This window comes from Vanessa atalanta, chromosome 26 (assembly GCF_905147765.1).
Source record: "Vanessa atalanta chromosome 26, ilVanAtal1.2, whole genome shotgun sequence".
NCBI lineage: Eukaryota > Metazoa > Arthropoda > Insecta > Lepidoptera > Nymphalidae > Vanessa > Vanessa atalanta.
Window position 1 is genome coordinate 721,168 of NC_061896.1, and position 24,698 is coordinate 745,865.

Below are 24,698 nucleotides of genomic sequence, written 5' to 3' on the forward strand. Positions count from 1 at the left end.
CCCAAACGGACTTGCACAAAGTTAGAGCTAATCTGTGTTAGTGCATCAAGTGAATAATAGTAGAATATATTAGATTAGTTCAGTCAGACATGATATAAAAAGTATCCTCACTTATTAGTATAGACTTAAAATTAAAGGTAATAAATGTTTGAATCATGTACATCAGCGTACCCTCTACGTGAGAAAAACCACTGTGACCCAATACACATGTAATGCATATCATCCACAGAAAGCGATATTTTCCATTACCATCAAGATATTATACCAAGATGGATCGGCCGGATTGAACGCGCAATCTTTTGTAAATATTCACGTATGACATTCTCGGCTCTACATTTATTAATTAAAAACGAAAATAGAGCGCAGTCAGAGCGGGAAGCTAGTCCTAAATAAAAACATACTTTAGACTTTTTAAATTATATTATAATTCTATTTTAAACTTCGTATCATTCAATTTATACGAAAACAAACCAATCAAGTAACACCTCTTATCGAGCAAGTAATTAATATGTGACATTAATTATACTGTTTATAATATTTGTTTAATTAACCTCGGAGCAATGTCAGATGTTCCTCTGTACCTGTATGTGGCTAATTATTAAATACGACTCTCCTACTAAAGCTGTGAACTTTGTACGGAGAGTCGTCAAGACGACCTCTGCTTAGAATATTATGATATGACGTAATATGGGCGTGGGCCTATACATACAAATGTATCAGCTGTGTAGCCTATTTCAACCACGGGAGGAATATAGGCAATTAAAATAGTATTGACATTCAATTGAAACGATATCATTGCTCGAAAGCTTAATTAATCCACGACATTTACTATGGATTTGCGAAAATATTGCGTTTTGAACGTCGACGAAAATGTTATCGCAATTTTAGAAGTAAAATTAAAGTGGAAATAAGTAGTTCAGTGCAATAGTGTTGTATTATAAATAGATATATTAATCGTAAACACTTAGTAGTGCAATATTGCTGGGTTGATACAACAAAATCTTAATTCCTAGGCATGATCGCTAGCAGACTAGATGTTAAACATATGAATATGCTGCAAAGTTTAATCGGTTTATTTACGTATGTTTCATTTATAACTAATATAAACCCGTTTTATTATAATTTTGTGATTGAGTCTCTGTTATTTGAATAATTAAATAAGATTGACATTATTAGCCCAAAGAAAAATCCCATAGGCCAGTCGTATTCACATCAGGTACCAAGCTAACTCTTAACAACGAATGCAACAGACGTTCTACTCGACAAGTCATTGATATCAGGCTTCGACCACTCAGACGGGCTAGAGCCTACAACTGAAACATTACAGTAAGTATTCTAATATTACCTGATTTAAAGCTGTTTTGTTTTAAAGCGCAAATATGTGATCTTTTTGCCGTTTCTTCTCGACGGAAACTGCTTTCCAGAACGGTGGTTAAGTTGAAATATTAACGATTCAAAAATGGTTTATTATAAAGTTTACTTGATATACATTTGATTTCATTTGATTGGATTGGATTATATACGACCATTATAGATAACGAAACGAGTATCTTAAAAAAAGAAATTTTAACATATTGTTAATCTTTAAATAAATGCCGTTAAGCTAGTACAATAAATGTACATACATTATATGTTAATATTACTTTATCATATATTACTATTTTTTATTGGATCATATCGAAGGAGTGATGACCACTCCCACCGCCTCTACACCATCGACTGATTAAGACGTCAAAGGTCGAGTGATGCATTGTTATCGAGGTTTTCTGTAAGAGAATCATGCGATTTCTGATAATATTGTTTATCTTATAGTGTAATTATTTTGTTTGTTTTTACGTTAATTTGTAATTGCTATGTACATTTAGATAATGACATTGTAGAACTAGCTGATTTTTAATTGTTTCACAGTTATAGTTTAGTAATGAAATAATTGGTCTCCAAACAGCGAAGCTAGAGCAGTGTTTTGTTCCGGCTTGTATACATATTCTATATAAATAAAAAAAATCGCCAGTAATTACACAAACATACATAAAAAATGGCGACAGACAGATAACGGATCAGTCTAGAGGAGCGTGCTTGACCAGCTCCCAGCTGATGGCGATAACGGAATGTCTAAATAATAATCATCGTAGCAGTTTACTAAAATTAATGACAAAACGTAATTAAAAACAACTTATGTAAGGTGACAGATACTAAAGTTTTATCCTGAGTCTCATGTATGATGAAAACTTTGAGGTCTGGCTAATGGATTATAGATGGTAAGTCGCTTACGTCCATAGACGTTAGTTAAATCCTAAACAATTATTAAATTATTTAATTATTAAGTATTGTAGGGATTGTAAATATTTTATCTGGAATAACACTGATTACCTTAAGTTACTACCACCTACCAAGAATTAAACATTTGGTGGTAGGTACTACCCACCCATCAGATATTCTACCGCCAAATAGCAGTACTCAATATTCTTGTGTTCCGGTTTGACTTTGATACTTTTGCACAACATTTCCATATTTTTTTATCTAACATTAATGGCTTACGCTAAGACTCGCGCGGGACGTGGAGCGTGTGACTTCTGGACATCGACATCGGCTTGGAATCAGATGTCATGGAGGTGTTTTACTAATATAGAGGACCATGGCACCTGGAGCGAGTAGGAAACTCCGAACGTGTCGAATCATTTTATGCTTCTTATATTATTTCTCAATGCACTCGAGAGTTCACCTGCATGAGTTTTGGCATATACCCTAAGAAGTGAGGTGGCTAGTGATATACCTAGTGTGATTTTTATAATTTTGCCAAAAATATCTCTGTCTATTCTTCTTATCTTCAGGAATTGAGGACTTGACTATATATACCTCTAGTATTGCTCCCTTCTTACACAAATAACCCATCTCTCAAAGTATTAAATATGTTACAATTTCATTTGTCTTATCTAACTCAAAAAGGCAATATTAAAAACTATATTGTAATTGTTTCACAAACAAAGTCAGAGGCTCACGTGTAGCGTGGGTGTGCCTTATCAATGTCGTGATGTATTCTCATGAGCTTGGCGCTTGCACTGAGGTGACATGATGAAGGCCTGTGACAATGATAATAAAATTTAGTGGACTTTACACGTGTTTGATAAATAATAATGTATTTGTTTAGTTTCAGAATATATTCAATAAAATTGTGAATTGATTTTCTAATGTAAAGGTAGTTTTACATTTTTATCATTAAGATTTATTTGTTGAATCAAATATAAAATCGGCCCCAGTTCTATTATTATATAATAGCTATGAAATCTGCACAAGAAATTTGTACATCTTCAAAACCTGAGGAAAGGCGAATTTAAGACCATGTCCAAAAACTGTAGCTGAGAGATAAGAGCCTATTTCATCACAAAATTATCTGTTCTTAAAGTTTTATCATCGTTATAACAAACAACATTCAATCGAAAATTGTCGCCTTCTCAACTTGAATGGAAACTCAGTCTGGCTGGGAATAGAGTACTCCGAAGAATGAACATATGTGATATCACCAATATTTCACTTACATACACCAATATCATCAATATCTTTGCACCAGGACTATGTTGACCAATATTTAGAGTAATTGGAAGTGTTGTAATCAATTTACAGCAATTGCTCGTTGGCTTAGTGGCTATATAAAAGGCCACAAGATGCCGATAGATATGAATCGATAAAGGTTGATTAGTTTTTCTGCTTTCTAATTTTTAGTAACAACTTTTAGTCTGGAAGATGGATGTGCCCCACAGTAAGTTTTGGGTTTGCTTTGGATTTTGTCGTGAATTTGTTGTCTATCTCCGGCTTTATTTTGTGTTTCTCGGTGTGCATATTTTTATTGACACAAATGATGAGGGGTCAAGGTAGTTTCATTCGATCTTCTTTAGCGACACGAATTTCAGGAATCTGAACGCATCTGCAGAAACTTCTGCATGTGACAATATGGATGGTGGGTGATGAATTAGTTGTGCGCAAACCAGGTCATTGTGTCAGCGGCGATTCGCTATATACTATTAAATTTTATTAAAATATTTATTTCATTTTTTTTACTCGAATATTGATAGGTTATTTGTGTCCTAAAATATACATAATAGTTTGAAATTTTTATTACATTAATATCTCATAGAACATACCTAAACTTTTATTGAATTTGTTAAAAAAATATATATATGGAGGTGCTGGGATTTGAACCCAGGACTTTCAGCATGCGAAGCAGACACTCTACCACTGAGTTACACCCCCAGATGTACAGTATCCTGAAAATAACGAAATTTTCACTGACGAAATGTAATAGCAAGATAGATAATCAAGCATGTATAGATTACATTAAAAAATTTAATGTGTCAAATGGAAACAAGATCAAACGATCGACATTACATAACATATTAGTATTATAAATGAATTAGCTATTAGCTAAAAACAATATCATTATTCATTCTCAATACATAAATCTATGGTTTCTTTGATAAACTAATCTCAGGATCAACCATTCCGAAAGCCGAGTCCCGTATAACCAACTTCATGAAGGAAAAGCGTTTTTCTAACGAGATAAAAAAGTCGACCTTTTTGTAAAAATCTATCAACATTTATTAATTCTACTACTTAAGTAGTATGCTTTTTTTTTCAAACATCATCATTCATTACTCTGATCCCAATGTAAATATTTAAGCACTTGTGTTATGGAAAATCAGAAGTAACGACGGTACCACAAACACCCAGACCCAAGACAACATAGAAAACTAATGAAATTTCTACATCGACTCAGCCGGGAATCGAGCCCGGGACCTCAGAGTGGCGTACCCATGAAAACCGGTGTACACACTACTCGACCACGGAGGTCGTCAAATCCTAAAAATACGTATTAATTTTCAGGAAGAAATTCTAGCAGCCCTGGATAGCTTAGAACAGTATGCCCAAGAATAGAATAGATATAGAATACATACAGAAAGACAATTGAATTGTTACAACAATGTTGCATTATCACATATTGTAAGTAACGTAATCATTTATTTAAACTGTGTATTTTTAAATCATTGCAAAAATCCGTTTGTTAAGGAGTGAAGCTTGAACGATGATTGGATAATCTAAGAGGTTTTTTTTAACATGTTTATTGTGATTGGTTTGTTAGCCAATCAGCGCATGCGTCAAGACCTTAACGTTAATATCAGCCAATCAACGCAACTTACTTAAGTCGGATTTCTGATGTGTAACATCTTTCCGTATGTAATTAATTTGACAAAAAAAAAAAGTTCCGCCGAGTTTCTTTCGCCGGTTCTTCTCAGGTCAAGTGTTCCTTATTCCGAACCGGTGGTAGTGTTTAATTTGACCATCAATAAGTAAGTGTAATGATTCTATTTTGAATAAAGGAATTTGAGTTTGAGTTTGAAGTGTGTAACAGGTAATGAGGAAAAGTGGTATTTAAGCTGACCGATGAGAGCGCCGTGTTAGAGTTGAAGCCCGGAACCGCCACATTTTCCGAGATGTTATAACGTTGATATTGCTTAATACAGATGTTACTACTGTAAGGATCGGTCGCTTTTTAAATTAATATTAATAATTATAACATTCCAAATATTCACTTTTAAGAAAAAAATGTTTTATACCAATCTATTTATTTACACCAATATCCGTTCTATCCGTTATAATATTTTATATTATGTTACGACATATATATGAATATTGGTCATTTAAAGCTTTTTAAAAGTAATTTTAAATAATTAAAACGAGCAAACGAGGATCTTCTCACTTTTCTGCCGATCCTTCTCTTTAACAAAACGATTCAAACGTACTTTTATGAGCCTACCTGAATAAAAAATATTTGATTTAAATCACGAGTTAATGAAACAACATAAAATATTACAAATTATTTATTTACATGAAATAAAACACGTTGTCAAACATTTGATCTCATTAACGATCACGTCTCCTTATAATAATGGGGGGCGATTTCCAGAAGCCACTGCTTGTTGATGACCATCATCTCCCTCATGCAGGTCTTGTCTCCGGAACTCTGGACGCTCGCGAAAACAACCCTGGGGAACAAGATATATTTTGAAGTGTGCTAGAATATATGCCGGAGAGAAGTTAAGATGGCCTCCGAGGGAGCTTTCTTTCTCGCTTTCATCGTCGTCTTCAGATATCTTTAGACTTCGATTCCTAAAAAATATTTGCGTACACATATTTTCTTCTAAAGATTTACTAATTAGGAACGAGTTATGTGCCGTTTTTGAAATTAATACAATTTACTTAGAACCGTTAGAACTGTTGCATATCGATAGTCAAAAAACATGACATCGGGTCATCTACCGATGATACACATCGATGGTGTCACACTCACCACTTGGGCTGCTGCACGTGGTAGAGGCAGCTGTCGGGGCTGACGTGCAGGACGGCTCCGCGGACGCCGCGGTAGGAGTTGTCAGGCGCCAGGTAGGCTGCCTGCGGGAACAGCCCCGACACCACGGCTCGCATTATCCGGACACATTTACCTTGGGGATTGAGATGCATTTACTTGGTAGGAGTCATTGTCGATTTAGTAGCTGCCACCCACTCCTAGGTCGTTGTGCTGTAGGTGGTTGTGCTGGAAATAAGTAGTCGAATGGACAAGTATAACATGTGATGGTAAGTGGTCACCGCCGCCCATAGACATTGGCACTGTAAAAAATATTGACGATTTCGTATATCGTCAATTTGCTTTATACCCCATAGGAACCAAGACGTTACGTCCGTCGTGCCTGTTGCTACACATGTATTCTTTTGATGGTGTGATGGTGTGGCTGACGTGTGGTAAGTGTTTTTGGTGTGCCTTTGTGTCATCACAATCTTAATTTTATGTTTAGAAATCCATGACCACGCATTATTCATATGTAAATACAATCGAAGAGTCCAGGCGACTTCACCAATGACGCAACGTGTGCCCCAGGACTTTCTCGAGGGGATGTCATATACCATCGTAATTGCAGCCACAGATGTTCTGGGCTTTTTCGATATAATGAAAGTTACTGAGTTTTTGTTACAGAATTTTCAATTTCTAAAATGGCAACGTTCACAATGCGGTGGTGCGCCGAGGACGAGGGTGCGGCTGTGGAAGGGAGCCTCCACTTTAGTGGTGGAACCTGGAGTGTCGTGACTCAGCCGGCCTTGAGGGCGTCACTGTGAGGGCCTAGCGCTGCCGTACGCAATAACGGAGAGAAGACGGCCGCAGTGGTTTTAACACTAAGAAAGTTATTGCAATAAAACGCTACAGATTAAATATAAGAGCAATATTTACCAGATCCCAAGTCGGGTCCTTCGTATTCTTTATTCCTGAGCTTGAAATGATCTTTGATCAGCTTCTCAAGGCTGTTTCGTATGTCCACAGCCTGAAAAGACACTTTATTATTAGAAACTGATCTTTTTTAAATATGTTTCAATTTATTATCAGTAAAGCCTAAATCATTACACGCTGTTCCATTGTCTGTTAGTGGATACACACGTTGAATCCCTTTTAACACATACAATTTCATCACGAGGTTTACCTTCACGGAGTATGAGATGAATTATAAACACAAATTTATCACATGGAAAGGGAACAGCTTGCCCGAAGCACCTGATGGGTTTTTTGTTATGATATCCGTAGGCGGACGAGCAAATGGGCCACCTGATGGTAAGTGGTCACCACCGCCCATAGACAATGGCATTATAAGAAATATTAACCATTCCTTACACTGCGCCACCAACCTTGGAAACCAAGATGTTACGTCCCTTGTACCTGTAGTTACACTGGCTCACTCCCCCTTCAACCCGAAACACAACAATACTAAATATTGCAGTTTAGCGGTAGAATACAATATATAAACAATATTAACTATTCACCTTTTCCATAACCCTGTAATTAATAAACATCCTCTGGCACCAGTCTTTGCACGCTTTTTTAGACTTCTTATCGCCATCGGAGCGCAACTTTAAATACGAATCGAAGATATTTAAGTACATTATTATATCGCCTTCGGCCACCTGAAACAACAAAATATACTTTAAAAAAACAACCTTTTTTAATGAAATAGATAAGCTGACTAGCAGCTAAGCTAGGTCGCACCAGGTGTTCGAGGCATCAAAGAGTCCCATGTATCCCTCCCCACCACTTCATGGGGAGAAAAAAAAACAGCTCAGCCAGCATCATTATTAATATGATACATTAAACAAGAATAAATATATGTATATATATCACCGTATAATTGCAAATACCGTTAGATGGTAATCTATCTCGCGAGATTGTAAACTGCCGAAAGCTTGTAAACGGTTATTTAATAGAAAATAAAATGTCAATCATTTCGATAGTTTATGATATTTTGAGTTTTTTTTAATAATTTGACATCAATTAGCTTCGGTAGATTAAAATATACCGAAAATTATGCAGTATGTTACGGTTCACAATCTTTCGACAGTTCACAATCTCGCGAGATAGATTACAATCTAACGGTATTTACAATTTTACGGTGACATATGTATACTTATGTTGTTTCGTAAAAAAATCTTTAATGTCTTTTATAAACCTTTAGGTGTGAAAATGTAAAACTTCTTCCTTCCTGTGCCTTTATAACTTTATGATAAACTGACTTAAAGTTTAAACTAAAATATAATAAAAAATATGTCTATAATATAATTGGTATAAGCAGATAATATATACTGGTGATTACTACATTTTATTATAAATCAGTTTGATACTTGTAATAGTTTTACATCTCCAACTTATTAACTATAATATCAAAAAAATAATAACCTCAAAATTATTCCTCCTTGAAATCCGAGCGGCTATATTGCTTTTTCCCGTCCCCTGTTTAGTGAAAACACCATCGATTTGCAGCATGGACACTATAGACAGCATCTCGTCTATACAACCGAATTCATCTAGAAACAACAAACAAGAGAATTACTTTATTTGTACCGTAGCGACATCTAGTGTACCAAACGAAAAGTTATTGAATTTTGATACTTTATAATCAAATCAAATAAATATGGACTTCAATATATATTTTTTTGGAACGAAGTCATTTTACGCGTGTTACAGTAGAGCGAACTGACTGATATCGTCACGTAAGGAATAAGTGTTACGCCTTTAGGCGCTTTTTCTCTCTCTTTCTCTCCTCCTATTGTATACGATTTTCTGTAATGTTATGTAAACTTATCATTTGTTATTGTTGTAGGCAGACTAGGTGGTTACCATTGCTCATAGACTTTTGTGGCATTGTGAGAAATATGAAACAGTAAATGATGTAAGGATCTTCAATAAGCCGCCAACCTTGGGAACTAAGATGTTATGTCCCTTGTGCCTGTAGTTACACTGGCTCACTCACTCTTCAAACCGGAACACAACAATAAGTGAAGCTGTATAGCGGTTTTGGTGCCTTGCAAAAAGCCCGAATTTGTTAGATTACGTTTTATATATTAATAAGAGGTATATTCGTTAATAGTGATGTAAAAAAACACGTATACAACTTATCCTGCTTGATAGTTTTCTCCTTCATCGCGACTCACCGCTGCTACACAACATCTTGGCGAGCATCGGCTTGAGCGGCAGCTCCGCCATCATCTTCCCGCACTCCGTCAGCTCCCCGAGCTTGTCGATCGCCTTCAGGGCGTACAGCGTCTCCAGGCTCGACAGCAGACTCTTCGCGGGAGGGGGAGTCGGGAACGTGAATCTGAACGGGGGGAACCGTGTGTCACACGCGCACTCAACACGTCCCACAGCAGAGACCATACACGCACACCCCCACGTGCATACGCGCAGCGTGGACAGTGTGTATCATGGTCTTGAATTCGATTGACTAAGCAGGAGATAGAATTTTATGTGACGTATGCAAATCCTACAGATTTTTTTTTTTCTTTTCTCTTCGTGATAATTTATAAACATGATTTGTAAGGTAGCTCATCTTGTTAATAGTTATAATGAGGACCATGTTGTGAGGAAGGCCTTGAGTATGTGGAAGGATATAGAGGTAGGGGACGAACAAGCAAACGATGGATGGTTTGTGTGAAAGACGATATGGTTAGAAAGAATGTTACTTGTGAGATGATGTGCGACGGAGAAGTGTGGGAGAAGAAGACATTCTGCGCCGACTCCGAATGAAATTGTGATAAGGGCAGGAGGGTGTTGGTTTATATATGTGCAAACGTCTGTCCCTTTGATGGCCATGGTTTCCTTCGACCCCTCGTTTTGTGAAACTTATATATGATTTAATAGTCATAATCAAATTTAATAAGCTTTGGAAGAGATAACATTGTTATGAAATTGAAAATTAATGCCATGACATGTTTTTTTAAGTAATAAACATAACCTCATGTAGAACACGTCCCAATTCTGAACGCAAGCTTTGAACGAGATTCGTTTTCTAACCAATAGCCAAAATCGCGGCTCTCACATTTGTCGTTTATCAAAATTTTCCACATCAGCGACCTCACGATGTTTTCCTTCACCATAAAACACAACACACCGAGACACGTATGCACGCTGCGACGAAGCGTTCCAATAAATACGAATCTACGTGTAAAATGTAAGCGGCGCGCGCACCTGAGCAGGTTGTGTATGCCCAGCGCGCGCAGGCGCAGCAGCGCCGCCGACAGGTCGCTGCGGCACATCTCGGGGGGCGCGCTGGCCGCCAGCGCCGCGTGCGCCGCCTCCGTGTACAGCCTGCGGACACACGACGCGCGGTCAGCCGCCGCGTAAGGAAAACGCGTAATTCCAGTGGATGCGACCGCTCCCTTTCTCTTTCTCAAGAGACGGACTCTTTTGACTGTATACGGTTTTATATAATACTATTTTAGTCATTAAGCTACAACTGCTTCTGCACTCGGACGGGATTTTTAATAAATATTCTCATATTTGCTCGTCTTTCAAGTCAGGTGATACCGAGTGTCGGGCGCGTGGTATCGTCTAAATCGTTCCACTCCTAGTGGAGTTGTATACGATTTGATCACAGCTAAAGTAAAAGACAGTGACTTTATTCTGATCTTACGCACTTCTAAATACGGTTCGCCTGAAGGAGATAATAACATGGATGTATGAATGGACTAATATTGCAGGTTAGGTGTTACCTGTAGCACTTCCCGCGGCGGGTGCGGCCCGCGCGGCCGGCGCGCTGCGCGGCGTTGTGTCGGGCCACGGGGCACACCGACACGCTCTCCACGCCCACCGCCGGCTCGAAGTGCGGCAGCTTATGGAAGCCGCAGTCGACGACTGTAAACCGTTACACTTATTTTGTTACTTGCTACCTGACCCTGCGGCTTTACCTGCGCGAAATTTATAAAACACGATCTTCCGACCGCCGTTTTACCCCCTTAGGGGTGGAGTTTCGTTAAATCCGGCAGCAAATTCTTAGATATTTGCACCCTATAAGGAACCTTCCTGCCAAATTTCAAGTTTGTAGTTATAGTTTCTCAAATTTCGTGATTAATCAGTGAGTGATAGTAATTGGTAAAAAGTAACTAATGAATTTCTTGCCGGTTTTTCTCGGTAGAATCGACATTCAGAACCGGATTTGATGTTATAACGAAGGATGGTTTAATAATTGTTTCGTATCATCGTAACCTAATTTCAGTAATGTTTGTATAAATACAAGCTTCAGTTCCGATAGTTTTGATAAATATTTAAACGAACTGACCACTGACGAAATTATTATGCACATAAATTATGAGGACTGGTTACATTTGGTTTAATTATATTGCATTGTTACTTTTGTTAAGAAACATTGTAATCTAACACGTGCTTTTTCATCTGCGTTAAGCGTCCCTACTCCACTGTAGTTGTAGTGTAATATTATTATTGTAATATTATGTAAAAAAAGTATATAAATAATCAAACTCTTCAAGTTCAAATAACAGAATACACTTTGAAGACTTTTAATATGATATATCGTAACTTATTATGTTGACGGTACCTACGTCAATATAATTTCGAACTTAAATTATTGACCATATTTACATGTTTATTTATTATTTACCTACATATTTATTTTAAAATACAAATCTCACTTAGGTACAAATATCATTTACACCAGTCATTATGTATTACTGAACAACACCTTTGAATATCTATTAAACCCAATACCTAACAATAAAGGACTTGTTCTAAACAAAATAACCGAAATGACACATTGAATACACATATGTTTTAACCAATGGCCATGAGTTCAAATCCAGACAAGCATTCATTACATCGAGTACTTAACTCTCGTACTATACATTCAAGGTACGAGTACTAAGAAGCCGAGAACAGTAGGCATTTGCCCAGCAGGCTATCAAAATATACTTTTCTCGAGTAGGCCTTTGATTCAAATGTGCTTGACATTTGAATCGTCATTTTACAAGCTATATTAAATGAAGCTACCACCGGTTCGGTTGTAGATTCTAACGAGTAGAACCGGCGAGAAACTCAGTAGTTACTCTTTTTCAACATTTAAAACACAAAGTTATGTTAGCCAAATAGAATTAAATGTATATAATATATCCTGCCTGGAAGTCAACAAGTATTAGATCCACGCTATTGTCCATCAGTGGGTCACAGCAAGCCACCACTGAGACAAACAAAAGTGGCATCTTACCATTTAATGGCGTACACCTTACCACTAATCATTGCGAAACAAAACTCACCATAAACAACACCATTTATCGTCACACTCGTCTCGGCGATATTCGTCGCGAGGACGACTTTCCTCACGTTCCTCTCGGACGTCTGGAAGACCTTGATCTGCTTGTAGTACGGCAGGCTGCCATACATCGGCAGCACGGAGAGATTCGCTGCAGCAATTCCACTCGGGAACGTCTTTCTGTATGTATTCTTCTCATTATTTTCTTGGGCATACTGTTCTAAGCTATCCAGGGCTGCTAGAATTTCTTCCTGAAAATTAATATGTATTTTTAGGATGACAACGGTACGATGTACAATCTATTAGAGTTCTAATTTATTATTAACTTGCTTTTTTGGCACAAATAAAAACAAGAAAAAAAAAATATTAATATGGTTTTTTTTTATATTATAGGAGGCAAAAGAGCAGGAGGCTCACCTGATGGAAAGTGATTACCACCGCCCATGGACACCTGCAACACCAGGGGGTTGCAGGTGCGTTGCCGGCCTTTAAGAAATAAGTACGTTCTTTTCTTGAAGGTTCCCAAGTCGTATCGGTTCGGAAAAACCGCCGGCAAAAGCTGGTTCCACAGAGTGGTTGTGCGAGGCAGAAAGTGCCTTAAAAATCGCGCTGTTGTGGATTTTCGGACATCTAGGTGATGCGGGTGAAATTTGGAATTTTGACGAGTTGTCCGAAGGTGAAATTCAGGTGCCGGGATTAATCCAAACAATTCCTCAGAACATTCCAAGTGGAAAATTCGGTAGATGTTGCAGAGTGATCCAAAATCTCTACGCAACGCCAAAGGATCGAGCAGATCAGAAAGGGCTTGATCGTCGATAATTCGAGCTGCTCTACGTTGGATACGGTCAAATGGAAGGAGCTGGTACTGGGGAGCAGCCGCCCAGAGGTGAGAGCAGTACTCCATGTGAGGCCGAATTTGCGCCTTGTATAGTCTTAGACTATGGGCCGAAGTGAAATACTGTCTTGCCTTGCTGAGCACAATGAGCCATTTTGGCTTTGCCTTCCAATTGGTGACAACAACTGTAGGCTATTCCGACCACACGTCTATTTACTCGGTGGTAGGGCTTTATAAGCTTTTCTGCGTTGATACAACCCACTCATCAACTATTTTACCACCAAACAGCAACACTGTTACACTAGTACTGTTGTGTTCCGATTTGAGAGCTAACGTAACTAAGTGAGCATGGGATATAACATCACGGCTCCCAAGGCTGGTGGCGTATTGGCTATGGAGAGAATGGTTTACGTTCCTTACAGCGCCAATGTCTATGGACGGTGGTGACAACTTATCATCAAGCGGCTCATTTGCTCGTCCGCCTAACTATACAATAACCAAAAACAAGAAGACCAAAGACAATTAAACAACTTTGACGTTGAATTGGCACGACATCATTGGTCGAAAATAATCTCTATGGTATTAGTTATGGATTTGCGAAAAAATAAAAATAAAGGAGAGATTAAAGTTTTTACATTTCAGTTATTATATTTAATATAGTTAAATATTATTTTACAACTAAACAAATCAATATAATTGCAGAAGCGACTAAATACTTAAATTAATATTATTTGAACTGGCAACACTATACAGGATTGGCTTTCCTATCGGATTTTGATGTTTATGTTATAGGGTATACTCTATTGCAATATGAGAGAAAATCCAAATAAAAAACATTTGACACCAAATTGTCGCGATATCATTGGTCGAGAGCTTGATTGATCTATGATATTTACTATGGATTTGCGAAAAAAAGGCGTTTTCAACATGGACGAAACTGTTATTTGAATAATTTGGAATTTTGGAAATAATATGCAATTAAAATGAGATTAAAGTGAAAATAAGTAAGTTAAGTGTACTAGTGTTGTATTATAAATAAACATATATTTGACGACCTCCGTGGTCGAGTAGTGTGTACACCGGTTTTCATGGGTACGCCACTCTGAGGTCCCGGGTTCGATTCCTGGCCGAGTCGATGTAGAAAAAGTTCATTAGTTTTCTATGTTGTCTTGAGTCTGGGTGTTTGTGGTACAGTCGTTACTTCTGATTTTCCATAACACAAGTGCTTTAGCTACTTACATTGGGATCAGAGTAATATATGTAATGTTGTCCAATATTTATTTATTTATTTATTTATTTATATATTAATCATAAACTCTTAGCAGTGCACAATATAGCTGAGTTATCAGCAAATCGCATGAATTGCGTAAATCTAAGGTTTGTTTATCTTCTTTCCTACTTTAATTGGGAGTAGGCTGTAGGTACTTACTTGTGACGTCAAAAACGCTAAAATGTCACCAAACGGCTCGTTTTCATGTATCTTTATAATCGTATCTATTGTTGCCTTTACGTAATCCGGTACGGGCTCTGTAAGAACAATTACATAGAGTTCACATTAAATTAGAACCGAGGTGGCCGAGTGGTTAGGTTAGGTCAAATTACAACTACCCTGTAAAATACGGAATGTTGATTAAAAGAGGGTTAAAATGAAAATGGTTACAACAATACCTTCAACATAAAATACGTCTATGGGGTACGTCCGACCCGTCATAGACATAACGACGGACGAACTTCTCTTTGTAGTCTTCCCATCGTTTACATTAAAATATTCCTTCAGGAAGTCCGCGTCCATCGTAGCGGAGGAAACTACGATCTTTAAATTTTTCCTTTTCTGCAAAAGTTAATTTAACATTAAGCATAATAAAACTTGATATATTTAAAAAAAATCTGTTTAACAAAATAATATAATTTAAGGATTTATTTATTCCTATAAAGAACATACCCTACTGTTAACTTAAATAGAGATTAATTTAATAATATAAGTAATATAAACAAAACTTAATCAATTAAACTAATATAAATATTTTACTAATATTAAATGGACCGAATATACTATTCTCACTGCCTAATTAATACCTTGTAACGTAATACATTAAAAAAAAAACCAACCAACGGCTTGGGTTATCTTGTTGGCGCGAAATTTAACCGCTTCGGACATACAATTTCTGCTTCATTGGAAACTTGAACGTTTTAGATGTTGATTTAGTTTTGTTTTTTAAATAATTATTATTAATTTAAAGTCATTGTTGATTTCTATTATAAAGTCAGGTAGTTAGTAATGTATTATTTTTAAAAGGTCAATGTATCTTCTGGTCGGTAGGACTGTATAATAAATAACTTCAACTTGTTTTTAAACTGCTTAATTATGAGTCTTTAAGAGTACCGGGCAGTCTATTGTACACCCTCACACATTATAATTTTGTTGCACTAACTGTTCGTCAAATTCTCAGATTATAAAACAAAAGGCAGTTGAAACGCGTTCATTATGAAGTAACAAAAGCGAATACAAAAGGCTGTGGACTTAAATTATTATTTATTGTCTAAAGATCTTCGACGACCCCCGTGGTCGAGTAGTGTGTACACCGGGTTTCATGATTCGATGTAGAAAAAGTTCATTGGTTTTCTATGTTGTCTTGGGTCTGGGTGCTTGTGGTACCGTCGTTACTTCTGATTTTCCATAACACAAGTGCTTTAATGTAAGTAACATTGGGATCAGAGTAATGTATGTGATGTTGTCCAATAGATCTATCCAATCAAGAAGGTGTGCCCTATATGTTAAAATACTTTTAACAAAACTTGTTTTTTTGAGGTCTTTTCCCTTTTCAGTTAAAAGAATATCTACTTTAATTATCATTTAATTAATTAAACCACCATTTAAATAACGGAATTACACAATGTTTTGTTGCAATAAAAAGTGTTAGCTAGCGTAAGGCGAGATCTTATGTCGTTATAAGACCTCAAACAGCTCAATTTGAGCGTGTAATTCAGTTATTTTAGCAAGTAAAACTGATTCCTAAATCACTTGGTTTTATAACTGTTGAGCACGACGATATGTTATTCAGTGAATTATACCGCATTAAAAATTAGTTCTAATGTGGAGAAAGTCTGTAATTTTTATGACTTAATTAGTGGTTGTTGTTTTTTTTCGTTCAGGAATCCCAATCAAACATTTCGTTTGTACCTGATACCTATTTTAAAAACGTAATATAGAGAAAATTCGGTCGGACGCGGTCCCGATTTTCTAAGAACATTTCACCTCATATATTTAAAAAAACATGAGACGCGAGAAACAAAAACTAATCTACATTGAAGCAATACGACAGATAATCACTGAAGTATTACTCTGCAAAAACTTTAGATTGTTTGTCTGTATGTCAACATATCAGCAACGGTGATTCACTACATATTACAAACGAAACCAAACGATAGCGTGATTTAAAAGACCACTAGCGCCATCTAGTTTTACAATCAAACAACACTGTAAAATATAAGCGTTCGCTATTGTAAGTTTTATTTACGTAGGCATAGAGTTGAATATTCAACGAAAGATTAAGACATTGTTACGTACAATGGGTTCTGGGAGCTTTTGTTTATTAAAAAAATGCCAGCGATTTTCCTAGAAATTTAATAATTCTAAAATAGCTCTGAGTCGATGTTTATATTTTTAAAATGAACGCAATCATAGACAGAAATTGCTGATGGTACTCGGATTTAAATCCAGGCCAACGTTACTACGCACTTATACTAATCTTTGTGTGTAATACACAGGTACAATAAGGCTCTACATACAACTTTAAGATTGAAGTAACAATTATTAAAAAAAAAAAAATTGTCTTTTAATAACAATTTTATTTCTTGTTAAATGTTGATGTTGTTGAGAGCCTAGATGGCCCAGTGGTTAGAACGCGTACATCTTAAGCGATGGTTTCGGATTCAAACCCAGGCAGGCACCACTGAATTATCACCTTCTTAATTTGTGTTTATAATTCATCTCGTGCGGCGAAGGAAAACATCGTGAGGAAACCTTCATGTGTCTAATTTAAACGAAATTCTGCCACATGTGTATTCCACCAACACGCATTGGAGCAGCGTGGTATGCTCCAAATTCTCCTCAAAGGGAGAGGAGGCCTTAGCCCAGCAGTGGGGAACTTACAGGCTGCTAATGTAATGTATATGTTGTTGATTAGTTTAATTGTATCTTATTTGATAAAATATATACAGTGAAAGCAACTTCGTTCCAACAAAGTGTTTCAGAATAGAACTCTATTATTTTGTACATTTCTTTGTATGAAAGTTATGTAGTATGTAACATGTAGCAAACTCATTAACTAATATCAAATAAAATCAAAATACGCTTTATCCAAGTAGGCTTTTACAAGCACCTTTGAATCGTCATTTAACAAACTATTTAAAGTAAAGCTACCACCGGTTCGGAATGTAGATTCTACCGAGAAGTACCGGCAAACTCAGTAGTTACTCTTTTTCAACATTAAAAATACGGTCATGTTAGTTAAATACAATTATATATGTATGTTATGTCTCCTGCCTGGAAGTCAACAAGCATTAGCTCCACGCTTTTTTATCATCAATATAATCTTGTATCGAATAACATGCCTTCTTTACCAATGTATGTTTTACAACTGACTTGAATCTATGAAACGGCAAAGTTAAAAATGTCATCTAAATATTATTATAATCACGTAGACATATCTACTATCCGTAAGCTAAACGATTCGTTTATTGTAACCAATAAAATAGTCTAAATAAAGATACAGTAATCATATTAACGTCATACCTTAGCTATCTTTTTCAACAATCCCATCAACACGTCGGTCAGTTGAGATCTTTCGTGCACCTGAAAAAAAATGTATTAATTAGTAGGTTTCTATTTATTTATGATATAGGTAGACCACCTGATGGTAAGTGGTCACCACTGTCTATAGACAGTAGCGCTTTAAGAAATATTAAGCCAATCGCCAAAGCCAATCTTATAACGCCAATACGCCACCAACTTTAGGATCTAAGTAAGATGTTATGTCCCTTGTGGCTTCAGTTACACTGATTCACTCGCCTTTAAACCGGAACACAACAAATAAAACATACAATGTATTACTGTTTGGGCGTTGAGGAATATATTATGAGTGGGTGGTACCTACCTAGACGGGTTAAACAAAGCTCAAATAGCCACAATTCACCCACGAAAGTGCTCAGCTCTATGTTAAGTGATCGGCGTTAATATTTAGTGTAGCTGGTTACAGCATGTCCAAGAGTGGCTGAGACTATTAACATAAGAGTGAGGACAGCGAAAAAATATTAAATTAGATATATTATCGGCGCGCTTCCAAATTATCTCGTGCTCGACGATGAAAGGAAACGCCGGGAGGTAGCCCGCTTGATTCGGATCCGCATTGATTATACTTGGAGAAACAAGCTCTTAACGTTTTCAAAAAGAGACAAATCATTAGCCCAGCAGTGGGATATTTAGACATTGTTACTGTTATTTAAAGTAGCTATGCATATACAAATCTGCTCCGCAAGGGGTTTAGTGCTTATTCAACCACGCTTCTCCAATGCGGGTTGATGGATAAACATGGCCGAATTTCATTTAAATTAGACACATGCAGGTTTCCTCGAATGTTTTCTTTCACCGCCGAACACGAGGTGAATTATAAACACAAATTAAGCACATGAAAATTCAGTGGTGCTTGCCTGTGATTGAACGCAGAAGATGTACTAGGGCATCTCGATCCGTAAAATTAATGATTACTAATTAGTACCCAAATGGTTCAGTGGTAAGAGGAGGTGAATCTTAAGCGAAGATCGCACGTTTCATTATTATAACTAACGGCCCAGACGGTCGTTAAATATTCGAAGGTATAAAATAAACAATTTCCTAAGCCCACGTTCAACGGGTGTTTTGATTGAGGTCATTGTTATTTATCGTCACATATATATTTTTTATTATAGAAGTGTTATAATTTTTGTATATGTGTGTCCGGTTGTTGCATCATAGCTTCTAAACGAATGAGCCGATATTTAATTCGGGTTATCAGATTTATATTGCTGTCATTAAAAAAAATTGTGATCAAAAATAATGCTAAATTTTAAAGAGATAATTTAAAATTTAGCATCCTATGTCTATAATGATATTTTACCAGTGGCGTGGCTATCGTAGGGCCAGGTGTTGCAGTGCACCAGGGCCCCCTGGGCTCTGGGGGCCCTCTAACCTAAGCTATGAAAAGAGCTTTGAATAGAGATGAAGTATGGATTTAACTTACTAATGATATGTTCAACTCACTGTATCCTGTATCCCATTTTTATTACTATCTATAATTTTGAATGCCACTATACGTTAAAGAGGGGGCGAGGGCCCGATTCTTTTTCTATGCACCGGGGCCCTTACCCACCTAGCTACGCCACTGTATTTTACATTGTACCCTGTCTTGATACTGAAGCATCATTTGGAATCAGGAGATTAATCAACTCCTAGCCAACTTATAGCAGATATATTGTATCTGAGCTAATCGGAATACTCTCAGTGAATACGTGATAGATATAATATATTTTAGAGTCGAGATGGCAGGTAGAAACAATCAGGTTGATGTACATAGCTTCAAACTCGGGTACTGATTTTCATGTGCTAAATTTGTGTAATAATACATATTGTTTGCGGTCAAGGTTAACATCTTAAGAAACACACGTGTTGGATGTGAATTCACCATGTGTGTATCCACCAAAACACAGAGTAGGTGGAATCTGCAAACCTCCAATTGAGATGATGCCTTAGACCATTAGCGTAACATTTACAGGCTCTCATTGTTTGAGTCGGGGTATATTAATTTATGTTTGGAGGCTTTTATTTAACTTGTTTGTCAGTTATGCATTGTTATGGTCCCCCAGGATTAACTCCAGAGAATCTCTTCAATGGTTAACTATGTATTAATGTAAATTTTGATATGCTATACGTTTACAAAAACAATTGGAATTAAAACAGCTTGCTTTTAAAAATGTTTTTTTTGTTTTTATAGTGTAAGAATGCTTTCAGAATCGTTATGATATATTTACACCAATTTTTATTTGACAACTTTTACAATTAACTTAAGTACATGTTAATAAATAATAATACAAAAAAAAAAACATGAACGGAAGGATGTCGTGAAGCACGATATGAAAGCCAATGGACATGGGTTACAGATCGTGCAAGGTGGTGTAGGCTTTGTCGGATATAGTCGGCAAGAGCCTTAATAAGTGCCAAGCAAAAGAATTAAAAAAAAAACAACATATATTTTAAATATATTTACCTCGTCGAGTACAATACACGAATACTGCATTAGAAGTGGAGACGCGAACATCTCTCTGAGCAAAACGCCCTCCGTCATAAACTGAAAAAAAAAATAACATAAGAAAATAGATAAGATATTAGTCGTTTTTCATAGTATCTTTTCGTATGGACTTTTGATGTCTGAAATAAAAAAAAATATAGTATAATTATTATTATTATCACTAGAAAACACCCGCGAGAAATTGCCCTGTCACTCCAACCCATTTCCTAACTAGTATTATACGCGAAAATGAGTTTGTTCGTTACGCTTTTACGTCTTAACTAATAAAACTGATTATTATGCAATCTTGCGTAAACGTTGAGAGGGTGCAACAAAAGGACATGGGCTACGGAGCTCCTAAGTCACAGGAAATATAATGATGATGAAGTATCTATATAAAACTAAGCACAAAGCCCTACCACCAAGTACGGTATAACATTTCACGTGTTACAACGCCATGTAGCGAGTCATAACACTGCGGACGCTATAGATAAAATGTAGTCGACTTGTTTATTTCCAGCCGGCTAATTACGTTTTAAATATTAGTCAGTTTTATATTTTAAAATTTAATTTTAGAAAATACTTATCCCATAAGTAAAATCTGATGTGTATCCTTTGATGGAAAATCCAATCAAAACTAAAATGTCAGAGCGATTTTGTCAGAGACACTTTCAACCCTTTACCTATCATCTTAAACTTTTGCATAAACGTTGTCAGTGGTACGTAAAGGACATAACGCGGGCAAAACCGCCCGGCGAAACTAATATAATAATTAAATACAGAAAACCGACGCCAAAAGTTTTAAACAAGATATATGTAACGATGATGATGATGGCTTAACGATTTCAGTGACGGCGGCAAATCTCAAGGAAGACCAGCCAACTACGCGGGACATATTAAAGTTCACAAATGTGTACGCAATCATAGGGACACGTCTCATAATCACACTCATAATCCGACAAATCACCAGCTTTACGTGTTATGCTTTACTGGGTAGTAGGACTTTGTGCAAGCAGATATTCTACCGCTAAACAACAGTCCTCAGTATTGTTGTGTTCCGGTTTGAAGGGTGAGTGAGCCAGTTTAATTATAACAAGGGAAATAACATCTTAGTTCCCCAGGTTGATGGCGCATTGGCGATGTTAATATTTCCTACAGCGCCTTTGTCTATGGGCGTTGGTGACCACTTATCATCAGGTGTCCCATATGCTCGTCTGCTAAACTATGCCATAAAAAAGCCATCCGAGATACGCAATTCCTATTGCTGGACCTCGGATCGTTACTGAGAAAGTTTCGACAGAAAAACTCAATAGTTTTTATTAGCCCGACATGGGGTCTCAACCTAGAACCTTGAGATCTGTGGCCTTATATCAAGCCACTAAACCAACGAGGAAGCAACGTAACAATAGCTCATTGTTGAATATTTAAACGTTTCTTTAAAATTTAAAATGGAGATTATCTATTGGTAATGGCATTTACACAATTGAATACGAAATCCGTTCTCCTTTTCCATTACAATTAGGTCTTGCCCTCTACCCTTTACACCCGGAAATGGACCGTATTGTCCAGAAATGTACTCAGAAGTGAGTAGAAATTTTATATCAACTGATATTTAAGCAGACTCATGTTCATATTGGCAATAATGATAGAATCAGTGATAATAATTGCATGTGCACGAGACGTAAGGAACGGCAAGTTTTAGACTCTGCAAAATCAATTAATCCTTCTTGGGGCAAGGTATCCGTTTCTGTAATAATTCACAAATTCAAATTGATTGTAAAAATACATTAAGTAATAAAAAAACATATTATTCAATACAGGATTATATAGATGATTGAAAGGCGTGGAGCTAACACTTGTTGACTTCAAGGCAGGGTATATTATATACATATATGTATTAGGCTAACATAACTTTGTATTTTAAATGTTGAAAAGGAGTAAGTACTGAGAAACTCCGTACTTGTCGGTTCTTCTCAGTCGAATCTACATTCCGAACCGGTGGTAGCTTCACTTAATATAGTTTGTTAAATGACGATTCAAAAGTGCTTGTAAAAGCCTACTCGAATAAAGTATTATTTTGATTTTGACTTATTTACAGTTTAAAATAAACCCCGAATGGCAATCTTATCAGACGTTCGGGGATTCACCGTTTCAATGTCGTGTACAATTGTTTAAGTTTTTAATTGAAATTCAAATCTTATATCTATATCATAAGGTTAATTTTACATGATAATTAAAGTGGTGCTTATAAAATCGGACGTGCTTCATTGACAACGTGATGTTAAGTGATAATATATTAACCATTGCATATTTACGCCCTCAATGCGCTGTCCTTCAGAACAACGACAAGAAGTTATAGTACGACACAATTTAAATGTAACATCGACAATTTAAAAAAACCAATCAAACGTCAATTTGGCGAATGTATTTGGTTATATGATATTACAAGTTATTACGTTTGCGTAAAGATCATTTTCACGTGAGAAATCAATAAAGATTGATGATTTTGAATACGCATTTTATTCGGATGTGCCGAATTCTACCGATGTTACATCCAAGTTGTGTCGTACTATACGTATTCCGTGCCAGTAATTAACCTGCTTTACTCACCCTTCAAACCAAATCACAAACATATTAATTATGGCTGTTTGACGGTGGAATGTGTTGAGTGGGTGGTATCTACCAAGACAGACTTACACAAGACCCTACCACAAAGTAACTAATGTTTTGTTCATTAGCTAATAAATAAAGCAAAGTAATATTATGTATATTATTTCCCACTGCTGGACTGGATCTCTATGGACGATATAAAGAATGGCTAAAATTTCTAAACAGCGCAAATATCTATTAGCGGCATTACCACAACCCATCAGGTGATCTATGAAAAAAAAATTGTAATGAAACAGTGAAACAAAATCTCGCTGCGATATTAAAATGCGTGATATGCCCTTAACATAATAGAAGACCCTTGAGAATAGTATATAAGAAATATATCTTATTTCTTATGACATACAGTTTAAAATACAACGTCTAATTAGGCATTGCGTGCAATAAGCTTTTTAATATTTAGTTGTTATAATTTGTGACATAGAATTTAAAATGCCTTTATCTAAATAACTAATCAGTACTAGATAGGCTCACTTCTGTCTACTTTTTAGTCGAAAACTTCGACATAAATTCAATGATATAAAGTTCAACGGGCGGCCATGTTTGACGTTTACAGGTGCATTCAGAAAGTTTCCCAATAATAGTTTCGTGCATTTATTAAAAAAAATGATAAACCTAATTTGTTTGGTTTTAATTCATTTTACCAAAGCGAAGCCGGGTTTTCATTTAGTGAATCATAATATAGGTACATATCAATCGATCGGCATAAGTTAGAAGGGTAAGTGAGCCAGTGTAATCACAGGCACAAGGGACATAACATCTTAGTTCCCAAGGTTGGTGGCGCATAGGTGATGTAAGGAATGGTTGATATTTCTTACAGCGCCTTTGTCTATGGGCGATGGTGACCACTTACCATCAGGTGGTCCATAAGCTAGTCCGCCCACGAATGCCATAAAAAAAAATCGACAATTTCAACAATCACCATAACATTTCAGTCAATTTACACAGTCATAATGAGTTATACTCCTAAACCTTTCTCCTGAATCACTTCGCCTATTAATCCATACCGTACAAAAACTCGTTCGGTAGTTTTTGAATTATCGCGTAGAGACGCGACGGGAAGTTATTTATAATATGTTTGGATATGTTCAGAGTCTGACCGTCTCGTTGGAAATGACGAGGCTGCACATTCAAACCAATAAAAAATTTGGTTTTCTGTTTAATCCTCTGTAGGAGTCGGGAACCCGGGGTCTGGTGTTTGGATCTGTACACACCCGAGTCTCAGAAAGCTCATAGAGCCCTTGG

The 24,698-nt window shown here is 36.5% G+C and overlaps 1 protein-coding gene and 1 non-coding gene across 2 annotated transcripts in view; both read right to left on the reverse strand.

Annotated features, from left to right (window-relative positions):
• Nucleotides 1-4,176: 4,176 nt before the first annotated feature.
• Nucleotides 4,177-4,248, reverse strand: Trnaa-cgc. The gene has a single exon. It is a non-coding gene; the product is annotated as a tRNA-Ala (tRNA).
• A 1,648-nt stretch (nt 4,249-5,896) lies between these two features.
• LOC125073932 (probable ATP-dependent RNA helicase DHX35) overlaps nt 5,897-24,698 on the reverse strand; it is a 47,752-nt gene continuing 28,950 nt past the window's right edge. Inside the window, exons 4-16 of the mRNA XM_047685042.1 lie at nt 20,766-20,846; nt 18,260-18,319; nt 15,133-15,295; nt 14,894-14,991; nt 12,634-12,880; nt 11,080-11,221; nt 10,556-10,675; nt 9,523-9,686; nt 8,768-8,895; nt 7,861-8,001; nt 7,277-7,367; nt 6,344-6,494; nt 5,897-6,038 (exon numbers count right to left, since the gene is read on the reverse strand). Of these exons, the coding sequence (XP_047540998.1) occupies nt 5,924-6,038; nt 6,344-6,494; nt 7,277-7,367; nt 7,861-8,001; nt 8,768-8,895; nt 9,523-9,686; nt 10,556-10,675; nt 11,080-11,221; nt 12,634-12,880; nt 14,894-14,991; nt 15,133-15,295; nt 18,260-18,319; nt 20,766-20,846 (1,701 nt within the window). The 3' untranslated portion in view covers nt 5,897-5,923. The remainder of the gene's footprint in view (nt 6,039-6,343; nt 6,495-7,276; nt 7,368-7,860; nt 8,002-8,767; nt 8,896-9,522; nt 9,687-10,555; nt 10,676-11,079; nt 11,222-12,633; nt 12,881-14,893; nt 14,992-15,132; nt 15,296-18,259; nt 18,320-20,765; nt 20,847-24,698) is intronic.